At 43.4% G+C, this 20,033-nt stretch overlaps 1 protein-coding gene across 1 annotated transcript in view; it reads right to left on the bottom strand.

Moving 5' to 3' along the window:
* olfm2a (olfactomedin 2a) overlaps nt 1-19,431 on the bottom strand; it is a 47,663-nt gene extending 28,232 nt beyond the window's left edge. The window contains exon 1 of the mRNA XM_034593573.1: nt 18,890-19,431. Within this exon, the coding sequence (XP_034449464.1) occupies nt 18,890-18,946 (57 nt within the window). The 5' untranslated portion in view covers nt 18,947-19,431. The remainder of the gene's footprint in view (nt 1-18,889) is intronic.
* Between the last annotated feature and the right edge of the window lie 602 nt (nt 19,432-20,033).

Raw genomic sequence — 20,033 nt, 5'->3', positions numbered from 1 at the left:
GTAAACTTTGAGGGCTGAGTGTAAAACAAAATCATTCAAGATGCTGCTTATTGATGCTCCATCTTCAATACTGTGACTAAATGACCAGCGATGTCATGTATGACTGTGGCCACTGGAGGAGGCCGAATATTTCACTGAAAGTAAAACAAGAAATTCATCATTATTGCACATTTATGAACTGCTACAAGTCTTCCACCAGTGGCTCCTATTTGTACATTTTAACTTCAAAATGTGTGTTTTCTAATTTATTATGAAATAGTGGGGCAACACATAAAATGCTGACAGTCAACACACCCACGCAATAGTCTACATTTGGGAAAACATTATTTTGGCATACTGCCTTTTGTAGCCTCTATTGTAAAACTTCTATCATCAACTACACGCCTTATCTACGATCCTTTCTTCTTTAAGTAATTGTTACCCTATGGATTATACAACTATAGGACCAGTCTAAATATCATTTTTTCTCTAAAGTGTCCTCACTCAAAACAAATATATATATTTCTCTTTCTCTAATAATCACAGATAAAATTGTGTAATCTTGAAAGAACAAGTTTTGAGTTCTTGTATACAAAATAGTTATTTTATGATTTTAAGCTTCCTTCCTTGTTATTATCATTAAATAGATTTTTGTATAAGATTCTGATATTATAATCATCAATACAACATTTGACATGAGTAGAATTTTAGTTTCTACAGCCTATTGCAACTGGCTGGAGTGTATTTGACCAAATAAGATATAAAATAAATGTCCTTTAATATTATTAAAGGGACTCCACATATAGCTTTAAATGTTTGACTTCAGATTAAACGTAATAAAACTCTGAAGGAGAATTTCTTCTTTCTGAGTAAAGATTATTAAACCCTCAAAATAAAATTGATAGTAGTAAACTCATTTGTTTCCATAGAGAACTGACATGATTTCATTCATTTTTGCCAACAGCAAAATACTGTACCTGCTGCATGTGCAATAACTGAAGCCACAGAGGTTCATCTTACATCATATCTTCCCTCAAAGTGTTTTAACCTTTGTACCATTATTTTCTCTTTAAACACATCTTTCAATCATTACTAATAACTTTGCATTTGCTTTAGATGAAAAGCGTTGAGTGCTCCTTAACTATTTCAGAAATTACGATTCTTCTCACGCAGTGCGGGTCAGGTGGCATCTTTTGAAAAGTGATGGACCAAATAGAGGATGGGAATAATGAGTGTGATGAGGACAATCTGCCATTCCTCAAAGAATTCCAGGCCCTGCCAATCAGCTGTCTAATCACAGAGTCTGGTGGCAGAACAAGCTTTCATTAAATATTAGCAAGAGAGGAAGTCAGCCATTTAACCTGTATTAATTTAATCCTTTTTGATTAATTTTCAAAGCCCTTTCTTCATAATTTCCACTCTAATAATTGGCTAGCTTCATTTTCGCTGCTGCTCTGCTGTGTCATTATCACCAGTTCTCTGTCACCCTCTTTTGTTTCTCCTTTTCCGAGAATTTTATTCAGCATTTAAGTCAGCTCGCTCTCCCCCTGTTCCCTGTTGTCTCTCTCAGAGCCTCGTTCAATCAGAATAAAAGCTCAGAACTCATGATCTTAGTTGGCTTGTTGCATGCTTGCACTTAGATCTGCACTACACATACTGTAGATACAACGCTCCACATAGACATGTCAAAATGGCCTTGTGCTTTATCCTAAACAGTAAAAAAACTATTCTGCTCCTCGCCTATGGGTGTGCTCTACAAAGGGCATTTTTAATCAGTTCCCATGGTGCAAATGGCCACCAACTGCAGAAATGGCAGCATTCAAGCACACCCATGGATGGCAGTAGAGCGCCACACAGCCCCGAGGCCATAGGGACAAGCTCTAAGTGAGATAACAATACAGGGGGAGCAGAGATGCACAAAGCACCGGAGCCACGTCCTCGCTGAGCACAAATACACAACCAGCTGCAAATTCACAGCTGAAACACAGGACCAGATTACACCTCAGCTAATTACACAGACTTCCTTCATAATGATGCAGAGCTGTTATGACTGAGGCAGCGAGGCCTCACACACGCACACACACACACACGCAGATCCCCTGCCTGAGCTCTGGAAGATGCCGGAGTCATCTGGCTCTAAGAATACTGGCTATTTTTCTGAGTCATAATTCATTAATTAGATGATGGACATGGAGGCCCACTGCCTTCTAAATATATCAAGATCAAAATCAGCTTAAACAAAGCGTGACCTCATTACCATAGCAACTATTTAAATGGCATAAATAGGCTGTACCCCAGGGTTCAGGCAGGCAGACACAGTGGTGTGCTTTCAACATGGAGTGTTTAATCTATTAACGGCTCCTGTGGGCCTTTGATTAAGGAAACTCATCTGGGCTTTTGCATTTTATAGTAGTGGCTGAGACCACAGAAGGACTATAGCTTACACACACACACACACACACAAACACACACACACACACATCGACCCCTGCTTGCATAAAATACAGCGAACACATCCGAGTTGAATATGTTCAATAATTCATGCAGTGAGCATTCACCGCAAGTGAAGTATTACCTCAGTCCCGCTCTGACAAGAGACAATTGACAGTATATGAGTCGTGGCTTGACGTGATATAAAGTATATGGTTTGCATGACCACCTTATATGGGAGTCAATAACCTTGCATGGTCAACTTACATCAGCACTGTTGTACAAGATTACTTCCTGCTAAAGACAATAAAAGAACTTCTACTCTGCTTTTAGATTAATGAGTGTTGATGTTGCGCGCCTGTAAAGCTCACGTGTTAAATCTGTCCACTTCTGCGTTGGTGCATTTAAATATATATACGTACATTGATTTGTTTGTGTGCATCAGGGCTTCTCCATGTTTGTGTCCACATGCATGAGCAACGCTTTCTCTCCACTGGGCTGTGAAATATCTACAATCCCCGCTAATGGTGGCTGCCACAGCGTTGTGCGAGTGAGCCGTTACATGCACGTAACACGCAGCACTGTGGTCACTACGGTACGAAGCGGAAGCATAGGACCAAAACCGTGTCCCTACCCGAGGCTCATTAAGTAATGCCACTTAACTGCAGTAATGGTGGAGAACAGGTGAGAATCTGTCTCTCCGGTGGGAATGCACGAGAAGGAAAATCAATACAGTAAGTGTCCGCTCGGCTGTATTGACCATCACACACCTACAACACCCTGTGGTGAGTCCATCCGTTGTACAGCACAGACTAGCCTGTAGAGCCCATCTGATCAAGGAAGACAAGGAAACACATTCATAACATAGCCTTGTATTCTTCAGTCTCTACCAGTACAGTGCAGGTATTGTTTTTATCTTGTACAGATATTCTTTATCTGCTTAAATTATGATTTTGATGCATATTAATCAATATTTCTACATACTGGCACTATTGCACAAAATGGAAATTTTCCAGTTTAATGTGTCTCCATATACCTCTTCAGTCAGAGAGGATAAATAGTAAAAGATATTTGCATTGCAATTTATTCCTCGACTCAGCAAACACGGGATCTGAGACATCCTGGTGCAGTGTCTTCTCAGAAGCCTTGTGAATAATGCTGGAACGTGAATTCACATTTCTCTTCATTGAGGTATTAATTGCCCCTGATTGCTCCCTTGATAATAATCTCACCAGTCCATGAGAGCTTATACATTATTATTCGTAGGCTATTTTGTATGAATGAACCATATGTAGTTGAATATGAGATTGCTCAATCAGGGACAAGTAGGGCGTCCAATTATGCTTGAGGCCCCCGAAAAGAAAAAAGCCTTGATCAATGCAATAGACAAGAACTACATGCTGCAATCAGCTGCCATGCATTTTGCAGCACAGTATGGCTCCATCCACTCTTCTGCACCTTCTCCTGCCAACAGCACCAGCTGAATACAACTCAGCGCAGCACTTCCTGTGGTAAATGTGCCCAGCTGAATTGCCCGCACGGCCGACATGCACTCTCGCACACAGATGCACATTCACGCACACAATTGCTATGATCATTTCCTGGCTCCACGACCCGTTTCCCAGTGTCCCACAAATCCCACTCTCTCCTGGATCCAGCGGCAGAAAGCCAAAGCCACATCCTGACCTTTTCTCCCACCCAGCTAATCAAACATTCTCTCTGTTGTGCAGGGAAAGCTATTCCTGTAAATGGAGTAATTACTGACAGCAAATTGGGAGTCTTCAGCCCAGCAGAAGGTAGCTGGGGCTCAAAGAAAAGCCGGCTAATTGAGACTGCCCCCCATGGCCACTTGCCTCTTCAGAACGCCCTTCACTGAACTTGTGGTGCTGCCCTTGTCATCACCCAGAATAACAGGTTTTTTTATTTCTGTTCATCCAGATGATAACTTGTCTTACACTGGGTGCTAGAAAACCTAATTTCCTCAGCTCAGTTTTAGACAGTGCAGCTGATAAAGCACATCTGACAGGCTAACAGTTCTGAATCTCTATGAGGCCTCTATATAAAATGCAGAGGTGCTGCTGTGAGTATTTTCAAATTTGATTCTGCACTGCCGGGGTTGAGTGCCATTCCGTTGTTGTATTACTATACTGGCAAAGTGCTTTGTTTCATTAATGATGTATTCATTTATACCTGCACAAGAGCTGAGAGCTGATCTGAGATTTCATGCACCCAGTATTTTGTCAAATAGCTAAAGAGACAGGCAACTTTGTTTTTTTTCAATCTGTCTCCATCTGAGTCATTCTTCACACATGTCACACAGAGCAAATGTATCCCTATGATTGGCTGATCACTGTGTTAGTTTACGCGAAATGGAAAATAAGCCAAGAATAACACAAGAGATAGACAAAAAAGGTTATAAAAGAGACTGTGATGTGTCGGAGAGGCAGAGCAAGAGAGGGTGTGAAAAAAACCCAAAAACGAGGGAGAGAAAAGGATGGTTGTTGCATTTGAAACTCCCCGAGGTGATGAATTTACATCTTGTCTGTTTTATGCCACGTCTGCAACAGCGAAACTAACAGGACCAGAGAGGAGTGGTGACATCCTGCCAATTATAGTCGGGTTGAATGGGAGTCTGCTGCAGCCAATTGTGGAGAAAAAAGAAAAAAAAGGTCGTAATTTTCTGTGCTCGACATGGTCAGGAGCAAACAATGACCAGAACCCATCAGCTATGTACCGAGTATTAATAATGAAGGGACAGAACCAGCCTGCAGTCGTGTGTCCGGCTTCTTTGTCAGAGCTCACGCTGAAGCCTTCATTTGTATCCTCTGTCTTCAGGTCATTAATGTTCAGAGAAGCTGTAACATTTAATTAGGGAGACATTATTAGTACAACACAGGCACAGCGTGCAGCGGAGAGAAATCCCCAAACAGCCCCCAACAGAAAATTACATTTACCGCCACATGGAGTTATGAGCAAAAAGGGTCGAGAGAAACTTGTAGATAAATAAATTAGCTCGTCACCGTGCACTTTTATGAAGTTTTTGCCTTGCTGGTGGAAAGAGTATAAAGGATTATTAGTATAAATACACAGTCTTGTGATAGCCTGCGTTCTTCCCCCAAGACCCTGCTCGGGATTCCAGCCATACATTCTGCAAAGTCTCCGCCGCATTGTCAGAACGAGGAGCCACTGATCCGTTTAGTGATTACATGAACAAACAGACGGGAAAATATCCACAAACTGGAGAAAATGAGTCCGCGGAGCAGGAATGAGAGGCCCGCACGTTGAATATTATGACGGGCTAATATTCTGTGGAGTTAGCCGAGTGTGAGATGAGAAGTTTTGTGAGTGGGAAGGTGTTGGTGGGAGGAAGGTGGAGAGGCCCTTATGGTAAAGAGTCGCAGGTGCTTCACCGCAGGGGCCTGCATTGGATCATCACACTGGATCTCTCAGCAACAGATGCAATGTACAAGACAATGAAGTGGATTCATTGACGTGTCCTGAGTAAGAATCTCAATTCTCAACATGTGAATTGCACATCACGCAGGATGTGCAATTTAATGTGTGTTATAACCGACAAGCCTTTGCCTTTGTCTGCAGGATTCCAGACGATGCAGGATGTTGTGCGGCGTGTTCTCCACTCTGAGCACGACGCAGATGGGTGCTTAATGATGATATTTGTGAGAGCAGCCTGGGAGATATGATATCAGAAAGGCCATCCCTTGCATTAATATTCCGTGCAGCACAAGGAGGGAATGCAAGATGATTTCCCCCCCTTCAGGAGATGCTTCCTTTCCTTTTGCTAATCGTTAACTGAAATATTTTCATTTGCTGTCTTTAAGACATGGCAGTCGGCTGCTCCACTGCTCTCTCCTCCTGGGACATCTCATTGTTGACTGATTGCATCTGGTAAAATGGACACGGATGCATTCAAAATGAGACCCAACCTCTAAGGATGGAAGATTAAAATGACAGAAACAGCCTTTAATAATGAACACGGGAGACTTATTTATGTATATTTCTTCCACCCACAGATTAAATCACTAATTTGAATTTTAATGACACTCATCCACCCACCCACCTCCGCACAACAATTAAAGCAGAGGATTATGTATGAGGAGGACTCTACACTATAGTCTCTTGCAGTCCATAGTGATCGGACAATTTCTTCATTGATGTTCTCCATTTGGTGGCACTTTCCCGGATCAACAAATTTGTTTCATAGTGTAAATGCCCTCTGCAAAGTACCTAATAATATGCACGGGTACAGATCTGTTCCAGCGTGAGCTGAGCCTCACGTTAATAGTCTTGTTCAGGGCTGTTTGGATTAGATCAGCGCAGATTTAAGCGGGCCAGCTGCAGATATCGATCCAGAACATACCAAGTACAAAAATGTGCCTGACAAGTGAGAAGTGCTCTTCTCTGAAGATCGCGGCATGGGCTGGCCGCATGCTGCTTCTCTCACTGAGAGGAGTAAAAGATGAGAGCTGGGCCTGAGAGGGCCAGTAGCCCGAGGCACTGAGGCTTAAAGAGAGAGACCTCTCCTGAATACCTATTCATCATATCACCATTAGTGTGGCTGAAGCACTCAACTGCGCTGCTCAAAAATATAACGAGGATTACGGAATTAGATCCCGCAGCATAGTCTGACATGATAGGAGTATCACTCCTGCCTGAAATACAGCTGAGCCGAGACTTCAACCTCCAGCCTTACGAAGTAGATGCAGAAATATATACTGCTGCTACATGCACACAAACACAATGGTGGATAAACAAGTGCAGACTCTAATCATCATGAGAGCAGGTTTTTTATCAGAGCATGACGTCCCCCCTCCTCCCTCCTCCCGTAGAGATGCCACTCTACATCATTTTCCTCTCTCATCTTGTCTGTCAACACTTCATCCTTTCTTCCCACCGCTTCCTCTCTCTCTCTCTCTCTCGCCTGAGCGAAAGTGTGCACGTGCCATTGTGTTTTTTCTTGGTCGTGGCTGTATTGATTAAGCGATGTGGAGCTAATTAAAAACAATCTGCAAGGAGTGTGTGCCAGTGAGGGGGTATAAAATCACGGTGACGGAGCGATAGACCTAGAATTATGATTCTCCTTTTGGTCGGGATGGGAGAGATAATAACCCTGCAGGCACAGTCTAAAGGCACACGCACACTCTCTCTCTGTCTATTTCTCCCTCTATCCCCGCTCTCAATTTCCAATTTTCATTTCCAGCAACTCTACTGTATTTTCCTCTCTCTCTCCCTTTCTCACTCACTCACTCACTCACTCACTCGCCCAGCCATGCTGCCTGGCTCAGCTACTCCACTGGGCACCGATTCAAACTCAGTCCACATCCTCTCACTTTGTACTCTGACACTACCCACCAACCCTGATCACCGCAGCGTCTTCGGCTCGCATCTGTCGACAAGTGTGTGCGTGCATGTGTGTGATACTGAATGCATGTTGTCTAGTCACAGTGCAGGCTGGTGTTTATTTGTAATGGTTTCTCTTTGTAACGCAACACTTCTTAGCTACACCTAATGCTACACAGCAGTTAAAACATGATTTATGTGCACATACCTCTTGGAAGAGTATAGCAAAGGGATTGGAGGTGCAAAATAAATCTTTCTCTAAAGGACTGAAGAAATCCATATTGTTTTGTTTTTTTACACACACTGCCTTTGTGTGTCTGAGGTTGCAGATTATTGAAACCAGCTGATTTTGAGAGAAGTTTTGTAAACTGAGAATTCAGGGCAAACTCAAGGCCACTGTTTCATAAGCCTTTTTCTGTGTAGCTACTCGATGAATAAATCAAAATGGGCAATGGATTAATGATTCTGCTGGATACACAGGACTCACTTTAAGAGAAGTTCCTTTCTGGTAATATGCTTGTCTAAATCAGAGATGTCCGATCTATGAAATATTAATGCATAAGTCGGCCTGTTACATCATTTCCCTCCAATTTTGTGTAATCCATCAAAGCCAGATCCAATTTATTTCATTAAATGTCATCAACGATACAGATATCATCCCATTTCCCTTTTTCTTTAATATGATATTCCGTTCCTAATTAGACGCCAGTCCCAAGCTGTGGCTCCTACTTCCAGAAGTGGTTTCACATCCAGTATCTGTCAGTCATGTGTCTGTGTGTGTTTTGTAGACTTGGACAAATCCCAAGGGTTTAGAATTAGGCAGCGTAATGTAATGTAAGTTGGTGTTTACTTCCACTGGAGCATCTTGTTATCTCCCCTCCCTCAACGTGCTGTTTCTCTATCAAAGGACCTCTCTACCTTTGCTTACCGTGGGGCTGCAGAGAGCAGCTCTCCCCGCCTGCTTGATATGCAGCAGTGTCTGGTGGCTGCTGGGCTCCCACGCCTCCCTGACTGGAGCCTTTAAGCCCTGGCGCAGTCTGAGAGAGCCTCCCTCATCAATGGCCCTACTGAGCGGCTGTGACAGTGCCACGCGGAAAACACATCGATTAAATGGTTCGTCTTGCTACACCCGCTTCTGCCGCACGGCATAGCTCTCATCCCTCATTCCCCCCAAAATGAAAGCCCCGCGATTGAGTTAGCTTTCAGCATGGGAGGCAGTGCTGTCACACTCGCACAAGGTGCTGAGGAGAGGAGCCTTTGGAATAAAGGTAGCAAGGATCATGTGAAATGGAAGGAGAGGCAGACAAAGTAGGAGAGAAAAGACGATAAAAAGAGAACGAGAGTTGGTACAAGAGACAGAGGTATAATACATCCTCAGGAGCTCAACCAAGATTTACTTTGTCACGTTTTTTATCACCTCTCATTCAATGTCAATTTCTGCTACAAACTCCAGGACTTGAACGTGAGCAACGTGTAAGAGCTGTCGGAGAGAAAACTAAGCTGAGCAAAAGCCTCAGATAAAGAATTTGACATGAAAAGATCAAATCCATATTTTTTAAAAAGCAGGATTTCCCACAGTGTGCGAGTGGTGTGTTGTCCAGCCATGTGAACGAGCAGACGGAGGGAGAATCAATGTTTGGTGTTTGAGAATGCATAACGCCCTCTCATACGGGACGTCTTTCGATAAAGGCGAAGGGATGTGAAGAGCGCCGTTCAAATAGCAGCTTGCCCAATCTGCTCAGTCTTATGAAAGCTTTTGTATCAGAGCGGGAAGACGAGCTCTAGGCGCAACAGCCATATTTATATTCCAATCTTCTACACAGAAACCCACATTGCCAGGCTCATAAAAGATTCATCGAGCAGGGGAAAGCAAGGTCGTACAGAAAACTGGTCAGGAGGTGCCTACTGCAATGCAAAAAAAAAAAGGGCAGATGGATGCAAAAGAAGAAAAATCACTGCGAGAGTCCCGCGGTGGCAGTTACTAAGGTAACGTGTGCCGTTGCCCCGTTGATGGTGGCAACGTGACCAGCATTGACCAGATGATCAAGCATGTCCGCACTCGAATTGGCATTTGTCACTCATACTATACTATTCTATACGGCGGGTGTGTAACCGCCTCAACCGCGTTTTGGTAATATCGATTCCATGTGTTGCTTTTGCTCTTTGTCTGTTGTGGATCCCATCGCTGACATGTTTGTGAACCAGAGAGTAAAAGGGGAGAGAGGGAGACAAAGGCAATGTGTGTGTGTGTGTGTGTGTGAAAGACAGACTGCGTGTGCTTGTGTGTGTGCCTGTTCTGGGTGTTGTCAGAGAAATGTCACTCTTGCTTAGAGTCACAGACATAAACCTCTGGGAGTCCTGCACCCTCCAGCACAGTCACATAGAAGGAAAGAGAGAAAGTGGGGGAGAGAATGCGATATAGGGATGGTTTTCATCCCACCAGTCAAGCTGATCCTTCCGTACGCTGTTGACAGCAAGCGTACAAATACCTTCCTATAGGTTATATGAGTAAATATAATACTTTGAGAAATTATCTGCGCCTCACTCAGTCATTATGAAACTGTCTGGAAGAGAGGAAGGGTTCGTTACATGCTCAAAGGTGAACACGTTGTAATGTTGTCTTTGAACTTGCATGTATATAGAAATAACCAGTCCCGCAGTGTACAGCTGGCTGCTGGTTAGCTGCCAGGTTAACAGTGTGTGTATAAATGAGAAAGCTCTAACAACTGTATTTAGTGCTTAGTCCCATAAGACCTTCAAGACCTTTGATTACAAGCTGACCCCAGAGTCGGCCAGCTCAGTCCATGGGATTTGCTAATGGTCATTTTAGGACGGCAGGCCGCTGGGTTTTCAACAAGACAGAAAACGGCAACAGAGGTCATTTATAGTGCATACAACCCTGGAGCATCGTGGCCAGTCTGTGGTTCTGCATGAGTAAGTGGTCATTTAAAAATATGAACTAAATACCAAGGTTACCAGACTTAATGTGACTTAAAAAACCCCAGAGTGTCTCCTGTCCTGAAATCTATGAGGTCAAAATCACTAAAAGCTCAGATTTTTTCAAAAACAAATGTGTCATGACAGTTAATTAGGTTCAACTAAGATTTCAGAGCTTAAAAATAAATCACAACACATGCACAGGGTCGGGTTTTGTCTGTTAGTCAATGGTGGAGTGAGAAGCACTGTGATATTTAATCAATGCGAGAAACGGCATGTGTGAAAATCTGTGTGTTGCACAGAATTTGAATAATATGTTATATATATAGTCAGCGTAGGATGTTAGGACCACAGTTTGGGGCTTTGTTTGATTCGGGTGAAAAGGTCATGTGTGTTTGCGTATGTACACGTTCGGAAAAGGGCATTTCAGCCGGAGAGGTAAGGCCATGCCATCACACCCTCTCTACCTCAGGGGGCCAATCTTGAAAAGGACACAGCGTTAGACTGAGAGTCAGGCCGCTGACCTCACACGTTTGCCTACCCGCCATTCCATCTGTTAACCAATTACCACGCAGGCTGATGCCTGCCTCTGTGCCTCATCCGCGTCACCGCAGCAGTAAAATCAGTCACCTGCTTCACCCCGGGCCGCGTCGCGAAAATGCTCACCGCCATCACCAGGCGCTAATATCACCCCTGTGTGATTCACGAGCAGACCACAAACTGACCTAGAAACAGGTACATCATAAAAAAAACAGACCTTTCCACGACACAACCCCCCCATCCATTAAACATGTGCACCGCCCCTTTCTTTATCTACTTCACACACACACACTATGCAGGTTGTATTGACTTGTTTTAAACCATAACAACTACACTTGTTTAACACTTATACACGTCAACCTTATCCCGGAAACCAGTTCTTAACCTAAAAAACAACCTAAAGTCCCCACAGTGTCACTGGGTAGAGGTTATTTGTCCACACACACACACACACACACACAGCTCTGATGATGAAGCGGCGGTCTACATAAAAGCACATCAGACATTAAGATGGGGGAGTGAGCAGCGGACGCCACAAAGGCTCAATAGCTCTCTGTGCCTCGGCCCCCTTTTTTTCAAGCACTATCTCTTTTATGAAACGGATCTCTTTACAGTGTTAAGATTCTGACTCGCACAATGTGGTATCATTATCGTGCACTGATTCCGGCTCTGCCCTAATCAGTCATGACAAGAGCGCACTACCATTCCGTCTCTTCAAGCAGCGCTGAATCAAACATAATGCATCCTCATTATCTGCTGCTGATTGTGAAGCAGCACCTTTGTATATTAATGGGGAGTGCATGAAGGTGGATGTAGACGTGGTGGCTAATCTAACCTCGGCCGCTCGCTCACTCACCCACGTCGTGCTCGAAGTGTTTGCCACTGAGTGACAGGCAACACAGAAATTAGGTTACGTGAGTGTCCTTATTCAACAGAGCAAGAAACACATGGAAATGACATTATATATTGCTTGTTTATTAGATAAATGTGGCTTGGGTTATAGATGTTATCGACTTGTGGGCAAATGTAGACTTTATTAATAAAGAAAATGAAAGATACGTGAACCGCATACAGAATGTGAAATGTCCTTTGGATGTAAAGTTGTATCTGCATGTTGCAGCTTCCAGTCACGTGAGCTCGTGTGTAATGCGGCGTTCGTAAGTCAGACCAGCACTCGACCTGTCACAGCGTAGCAAGGTGATTTTTACAGCTAAGTGTTTTTGCCGTTGCCTCTCACTGGCAGGTTTACACCCCGGTTCCCTCAGCTTTCCATTTGTTTAATTCTCCAGGTAGAGGTTAGGCTGCTGCTTGGCAGAGCACACTCCGTCCAGCCCACTTCCCAGTGTCCTCTCTCCTGGGAAACCAAGACACATCCCATCGCTGCTTCCTCTTTGACTGTCCACCAACAGCACAGTCTCATTCCTCAATATTTATAAAAGCTTTTAACCGGTTGGCTCACATTTTTGAAGTGTTTTTTCTTTGACAAGGTTTGATGAGATTATATTTTTTAGTATGGTTGCTGTGTAAACGATTTTTGGCAAAGAGACAATGACTGAAATTTACCAAAAATTGCTCAATCACATTCATGTGTGTGTGGGGGGGTGGCTTTTATTGTGATCGTGCTGCTTTGCTCTCGTTGGACTGGCACCAGGAAAGTAGATTTATTTTTGTCCATAGGGTCACTTCCAGGTCAGTTGACTGTTTAAAGCTGTCTCAATTGGACATTAGCCAATCCATTGTCCTCCCTGACTGATCGAGCTGAGGTCCGTCCTTGTTAGATTCACACGCGGAGCCATTGAAGATAACATTAGCTTCAGCTCAGTACTTTACATCACTTTTATATTTCAGCTTGGGTTCCTTCTTGTCAATAAAACCGTCTCAATTAAGAGACAATTGGGTTATGCGCCATAATTTCTGCTGCTGCACTAAATTTGCATTCTAAACAATCAATACTGAGCTATTAATATTAATCATACTTATGAAAAGATGGTGAGTTTCAGAGATAAGGCCCTCCAGTCCATATAATACCAACATACTATAATTTCAAACTCTAGAATGATGACGGTCAACATGCAATCATTTGTCAAATAATAGTCTACAGCTGCAGGATTCTTGATATTTTTGTTATCTAAAATACATTTTAAACATTTAAGACAATACCTGAACAGTATTTAGAGGAAAATTGTTTTTTAACTGTACAATATGGTATGCGTAATAAATGCATTCCCTATAAATGCACACAGACACGTGCTCTTGTGGGAGGGCGTCCTGTCATGCATGGTTTAAAGTGCACATCATAGCAAGACATTTGTGCCAAGGTCAAGCAGGTGCCCGTCCTTATCAGTTGCACTGAGGACCCCTGAGCTTTATAGGTACTAAAGAAAATTATAGGTATTACAGTACAAAAACACTGCGAAATATGGCAGTACAAGGTGCAGGACGTACAGCGGGATGTCCACTAACAAGAAGGTCAGTGGTTTGATCCCTGGGTGTCCTTGTGCAAGATACTGAACCCCAAGTTCTCCCTGACAACTGTGCTCCCAGTGAACAAATGGTGCAATAGAAAAAGCTCTGTGTAAAGAAGTGTTGTGTATGAATGTGTGGGAATGGGTGAATGTGACTTTTGCTGAGTGGTGGACAAGACTGGAAAAGCGCTATATAAATACAGTCCATTTACCATTTTACAAAAGTACTGCATAAGTGCAACATAAATAAACTAATTATTTTCCCCAAATGATGTTTTAAACTGCCATGTGTTATATATGTGCTATACTTCCTTTACAGTTCATGTCTTTTACTCCAATATATCGACCCCAGCTGGGTAAGTTTCTGGTGCAATCATCACACCAATCTAGAGTGACGAAACACAACTTAACAAGGTCTTAAACGGTAGTCTAGTCAAACTGATTGTTTGTCGAAATCCCTGGTGAGCAATGGGATCAAGTAAATTACTGAAAAATCTCGCCAACTGCTTACACAGGGTTCTGTCTCCCTCTTTGAGAAAGACAAGCAATTAGGTTTTCTCACACACAGCACTCGGGGATAAGACAGAAAAACACCAAAGCGTTCCTTTCCATCACTCTCATCCATCCAAATGTTGGGAATTTTCAAGGCAAGACATCTTAAACCAATAACGGCAGTCCCTAGGAACTCTCTCGCTCCGGAGGTACAAAAAGTAAACCTGCATCTTTCAAATACCTACAACATTATTTATACACGACAACAGCCCATTGACTAACAACTATTTAGCATGTTATGGAAAAGCCCCACAGAATCCTTTTGTTAGCGATGGAAACACAACATTTGCCGTGTATTTGATTCCACAGCACTAAGTCAACATTTTGATTTCACATATTTGTCAAGCCTTAATTTTTTCAAGAAGATAAAAATCACAAAAAATAAGTTAAAGATAGTTTGACATGCTAAAAATCTAATGTCAAAGTTTATTGGATCTGAACTTGTTTTGAATCTAATGCTACCAAACATTTAATACATGTCATTTTTGAGTCACAGCCATTTCTGAATTAGTACTGTATTTTGTCGTTTGGTCATTACTTGGGGTACTTTAAGAAGATTATCTTAATAAAAACTTGCCTCATATATACTGTAGACCTATCTAAAAGCTTATAGCTCATACACCACTTTAACTGCTTTAAAGTAAATCCACTGTGGATATTGAGCAGCTACACAAAATGAAACTTGAAGACTCTTACATCACCTCTGAGTCGGGCTCCTGCATGTTTTTTGTTTTATATCAGTTCAACATTTTAGCAGGAATATTACTGGAACACATGTCTTTGTGATCTGCAAAAATCATTTTAAATACAAAGAGAATGTGACTGATGCTGTTCAAAGTTGCCTTATTTGAGTTAAAGGGATATTTCAGTTGCAGCATATTTTCTTGATTTGTTTGTGTTCAAGTTTAATACTCAGAATATCTGATCTTCTCACTGTAATTCACATAAATTCCATCCATCACATTAGATTTAAGTCCTTCTCTACACACAGTGGATAGAACTTCTGAGATAAATTGGGTTATGCAGCTTAATTTCTGCTGTTGCACTGAATTTGCATTCTGAACAATCAATACTGAGCTATTAATATTAATCAGACTAATGAAAAGATGGTGAGTTTCACAGACAATTCACCCCAGTCTATATTATACCAACATACTATAATTTCAAACTCTAGACTGATGAGAACCAACATGCAATAATTTGTAAAATAATGATAATAAGAAAATATGACAGCTGCAGGATTCTTGGTATTTTTGATATCTAAAATACAAATATACAAAGTCCCATTTATACCTGAACAGTATTTAGAAGAAAATTGGTTGTTTTTAACTGTACAATATGGGTGTGTAATAAATCCATTACTTATAAATGCACACAGACACGTGCACTTGTGCGTCATGTCATGCATGGTTTGAAGTGCACATCATAGTAAGACATCTGTGCCAAGGTCAAGCAGGTGCCCATCTGTATCAGTTGCACTGAGGACCCCTGAGCTTTAAAGGTACTTAACAACCACATGCAGCGAACGCACAAGTGCATCTGTCTCATTAAAGCCTTCTAAATATTTCATACGGGCCTGTGCTGAGACTGTGACTAAAAATATGTGAATATCTCCACTCCGCTGATAGGGAGTGTTACCCTCATTGCGGTAGATGCGCAAGAAGTCATCAATTCTTTATGTTCGCAGTGCAATCTAAGGGTGACGGATGGCGTCATATTTTCTTTCAGCAGTGTAAATATTTGATGTGAACACTTACAACAAATTGTCCCTCAAGGCCAATTACAGTATGAACCCTCTGAAAGACTTTAGATATGATAGGGACTCATCAGCTGGGCTGCATTTTCACTGACACTTTCTCAAGTGTTGAAGAACATTGACATTTATTCCTCACATCCTCTCTGTTTACAGGAGGGACATGTTGGTCTTATTTCCAGTTGGTTAAATTTGTTGATAAGCATCAGAAAAATGTGACCAAATTACTAAAAGGAGGTTAAAGAGGCCCGTCACCTTGTCATTATGGTTCCATTTTGTGGCAGTCATGTTGCAATAGGGATGTGTTCAATGTGACCGTTAAACCAGAGCCCTGGAAATACCCCGCCAGCTTGTTTGATACCACTCAGAAGGAAATTGACTGGTTTTCCTCTGATGCCATCTGTGCAGTACGGGTTACACTGTAAACCCGACACACAGGTGCATGATACAGCCTGTTCACCAGCACTTCTCCTGTAGACTAAAAACATTCTGCAGCTCCTACGTCTAGTAAAGGTCAACTGCAGTGTCCACTCACCCTGTGGACATGATAGATAAAACATAATGTAACACCGCAACATATGGCCTTTACCAGCATTACACAACACAAACTATTCTTCAGGCTGATAAATCTGCAACAATGGCCCCACATGCTATATATATATATAATCATACTTAGTGTGAAAAGTCCTATAACCCCAAAGCAAGAATTATCTTATCTAGCACTTTTTCACACCCCCTGGTATTTTTCATTTACAAAACTGTCCATACATAGACTCCTGGTGCGACTTACAGCTCGGCTCCCATGAAAAGAACATGGGCTGCCCTGAAAGCCTACTTTTGAAATATTTAAGGGGAGCTCTGACACATACAACGTCCATTATTCTTACAGGTTACAGACGTTGATTTCCTGTACAAAATCAATTTAGACTTTCGTAAATAAACCAATATATTGGTAAAAATATGCCATTGTGTGTTTTTCGCTCATTAAAATACCATTTTCGAACATATGTCTGCACTGATTAACACAAAGCTGTGACTAATCCTGCAGTGGCCATCCTGTGGCGGTGCTGCCCTCAAATCACACGCATTTTAACATTCAAAGTCAAAGACAACTTTAATGTCAATTCTGCCCTATGAGACATATACGGGATTGAAATACCTCTTCTCTCTGATCCGCTGTGTAAACACATACGTAGACAAAGAGCACTCAACATATTATTGTGTACGATTGTAGTGCAAAGTGGATTAGTGCAAGGAACACTCAACGTATAGCAACACACTCAACATCTAAGTAGCACAACATAAAAGTACACAACATATTAAGTACTCGAGGGACGTATTAAGTACACAACATAGTACGCGGTGAAAAGGCACGGGATGGATACGATATGAACTGCTGTGCATGATTGTAGTGCAAACCGCATTAGAGCAAAAATAGATTGAGTAGTGCAAATACTAAAGTAAATGTCCGTTTATGGAAAGAAACGTTATGTCACCTCTTAAAACTTCTCTTAACTGAGTTGTATTTTAATAGTACATTGTTACATTAGAAAACAAACAGTGATTTTTAGCTATTTTTTAACGGTATGCAGTTCGCAGTATACCCTGCAATCGACCGCACTTACTGTGCATGTATTTGCCATGTTGTAGGAGTGCCACTGGAGAACAGGGCCCCTTTTTTAAATTCAAACACTGCATCAACTATTGTTCCCTATAGTGTTAGTGCTGTGTCTGTGCAGGCGATCTGTGTGGAGGCCTCTTCCAAGTGGTGACTCGGTCTGTGGCGTCAAACCTTGGTCCCTGCATGGAATCAAAGGTGCGAGGGGGCGCTGTCCAGCACACACACAAACACACACACACACACACACCTAAACAACAGGCACATTGTGGTCACTCGCTCTATCAGGGGACCTTGCACTTTCTAAAGCGGTCAGGGGCTCAACTGACCAGCTGAACACCTGCAAGTTCAACAACGCTCCTGCCTCGACTCAAAGCTTTTCTGGGTCAAATAATTTAACGTCCACCACTTCAATTCACCACTGTCACATCAACGCGGCTTTCCTCGAGTGTCAGGCACATCTATCCGTCACGACACACACACACACACACACACACACACACACACACACACACACACACACACACACACACACACACGTCATTTTCTCCAGGATCTATGTGTTGACGCTGGCCTGGTACACTGCTAATTGCGCACGGTTTTGTATTCACGGCCACAAATCACACACAGGCTGAGTGCTGCAAACAGAACTGTCAGTGTCATCCGTCCTTTCAGCTTAATCAGCGCAGGCAGTCATAAGGCCAGCGTTTCCCTGGACCTCTCTGTCAGTGATGCAGAGGTACATCGGCAGGGAGGTGAGTAAACAACGACCTCCAGGGCATCCAACACGCCAAAGCCCCCCGGAAATATATTTCTCTGCCAAGGTAAAAACGTTACTTCAGTCATTCTTGGTCTTCCCCCCCCCCCCTTCAAGACAATATCCGGCATTTATTCCATTTGTTACACAATGCACTGCAACACTATTTATGTCGTAAAAATCTGCGTAAAACAGCAAGTCAACCGAGTTCCGGTGGATTTTGGGCTTATGGAACTTTCGCTCTACAATCTGCCTCTCACCAGGTTACATAGGAGACACCTCCAGGGCAATACCAGTTTGCCTATTTAATGCTGCGCCGTGCTCCCAGTCCTCGCACTGGCTGGACGTCATATTTCCTCCCTCCTTTTTATAAACTGTTTCAGCCGGTGTCAGTGAATTGTCTGAACCGTGCGAGGATCCAGATTCAGGCGAGCGGCGCCGCTTTGTGAACTTTTAAACCGTGCGCATGCACACGAATGCGTCGTAAGCGCAGTCCTTACCTCGCAGGGCACGACGGCCAACATCACAAGTAGGAACATGGCACTGAAGAGATGCATCCTGGTCGGAATGATAGCGTCCCGCAGCCGACACCAGTTCCCCGCTGCTCTCTCTCTCCCTCTCTCTCGCTCGCCCCCCACGTTCTCGTCCCTCACTGGGGCGGTTTCTTCAGACACACCGGGATCCCGTCAACGCTGTGTCGGCTGTGCGCCACCAACCTCATCCCCGGGACGCACGGCAGCCCTCTGTGAATCCGAGACGCGACCGGCCGCGTGTCTGCTCTGGAGCATACACAGACTCTCTCTTAATCTGACGCTCCAGTCCAAGAACCAGTGTTGCGAAACTCCTCGGATGCTGGTTCACCCCCCCCCCCTCCTCCTCTCTCCTCTCCGCCCGGCGAAAAAAAGAAAATAACTGCGACTGAAGCGGAGGAGAGAGGCGCAGAGGTTGGAAGGTGACTGCTGTGCTTTCAGGGCGCCGACGCTAGGAGCAGCACGGCTGTGCTCGCGAGGAGAGCCCAGTCAAAGAAGTGCCACTCCGTGATGCAGCCGAGCTTGGCCGTGCGTGCGGGCGTGCGTGTGCATGTGAGGGTGAACGCAGGAGAGAGAGAGAGACAGGGGGGCGGAGGGGCGGGGAGGGCTGGTGGGGTGCACTCTTGCCCCACAGACAGACAGATGGATGCATGTAGGACATCGCTTGCAGGGCTTCTTGCTCCACACAATATTTCCCCTGCACCTCCAGAAAGAGTTGACATTTGGCACCGATAATGTCTTCCTGTGAATGTCTCTGTGTCACTGTAAATGATCGAGACATATTAATACCATCAATTCAGCGCTGACGCATATCCAATTAGAATATGCCAAAACAGAGGGATTCTTTGGGGTTCAGGGAGATGATAAAGATTATTCTCGCACCGCTTGCAATGGAGATAATGAAAGTCGTTAGCCAACATATATCATTAAATGGTGGTTTATCATTCTAAAAAGTAAACTCCACGCCAGGTGAGGTTTGGAGCAGCCTCTCTATGTTTATGGACAGTAGGGTGTCCATGTGTCACCATGACTGGATGTTTGTGGGCCTGTGATTCCCCTGCTTTCTGACAGGCTGTGTTTGTGGCTGCTGGCGATTCTGAATTAGTTATAAAAA

This window comes from Hippoglossus hippoglossus, chromosome 8 (genome assembly GCF_009819705.1).
Source record: "Hippoglossus hippoglossus isolate fHipHip1 chromosome 8, fHipHip1.pri, whole genome shotgun sequence".
Classification (NCBI taxonomy): domain Eukaryota; kingdom Metazoa; phylum Chordata; class Actinopteri; order Pleuronectiformes; family Pleuronectidae; genus Hippoglossus; species Hippoglossus hippoglossus.
Note: the sequence above shows the minus strand (reverse complement) of the source record. Positions and strands in the feature narration are given on the sequence as shown.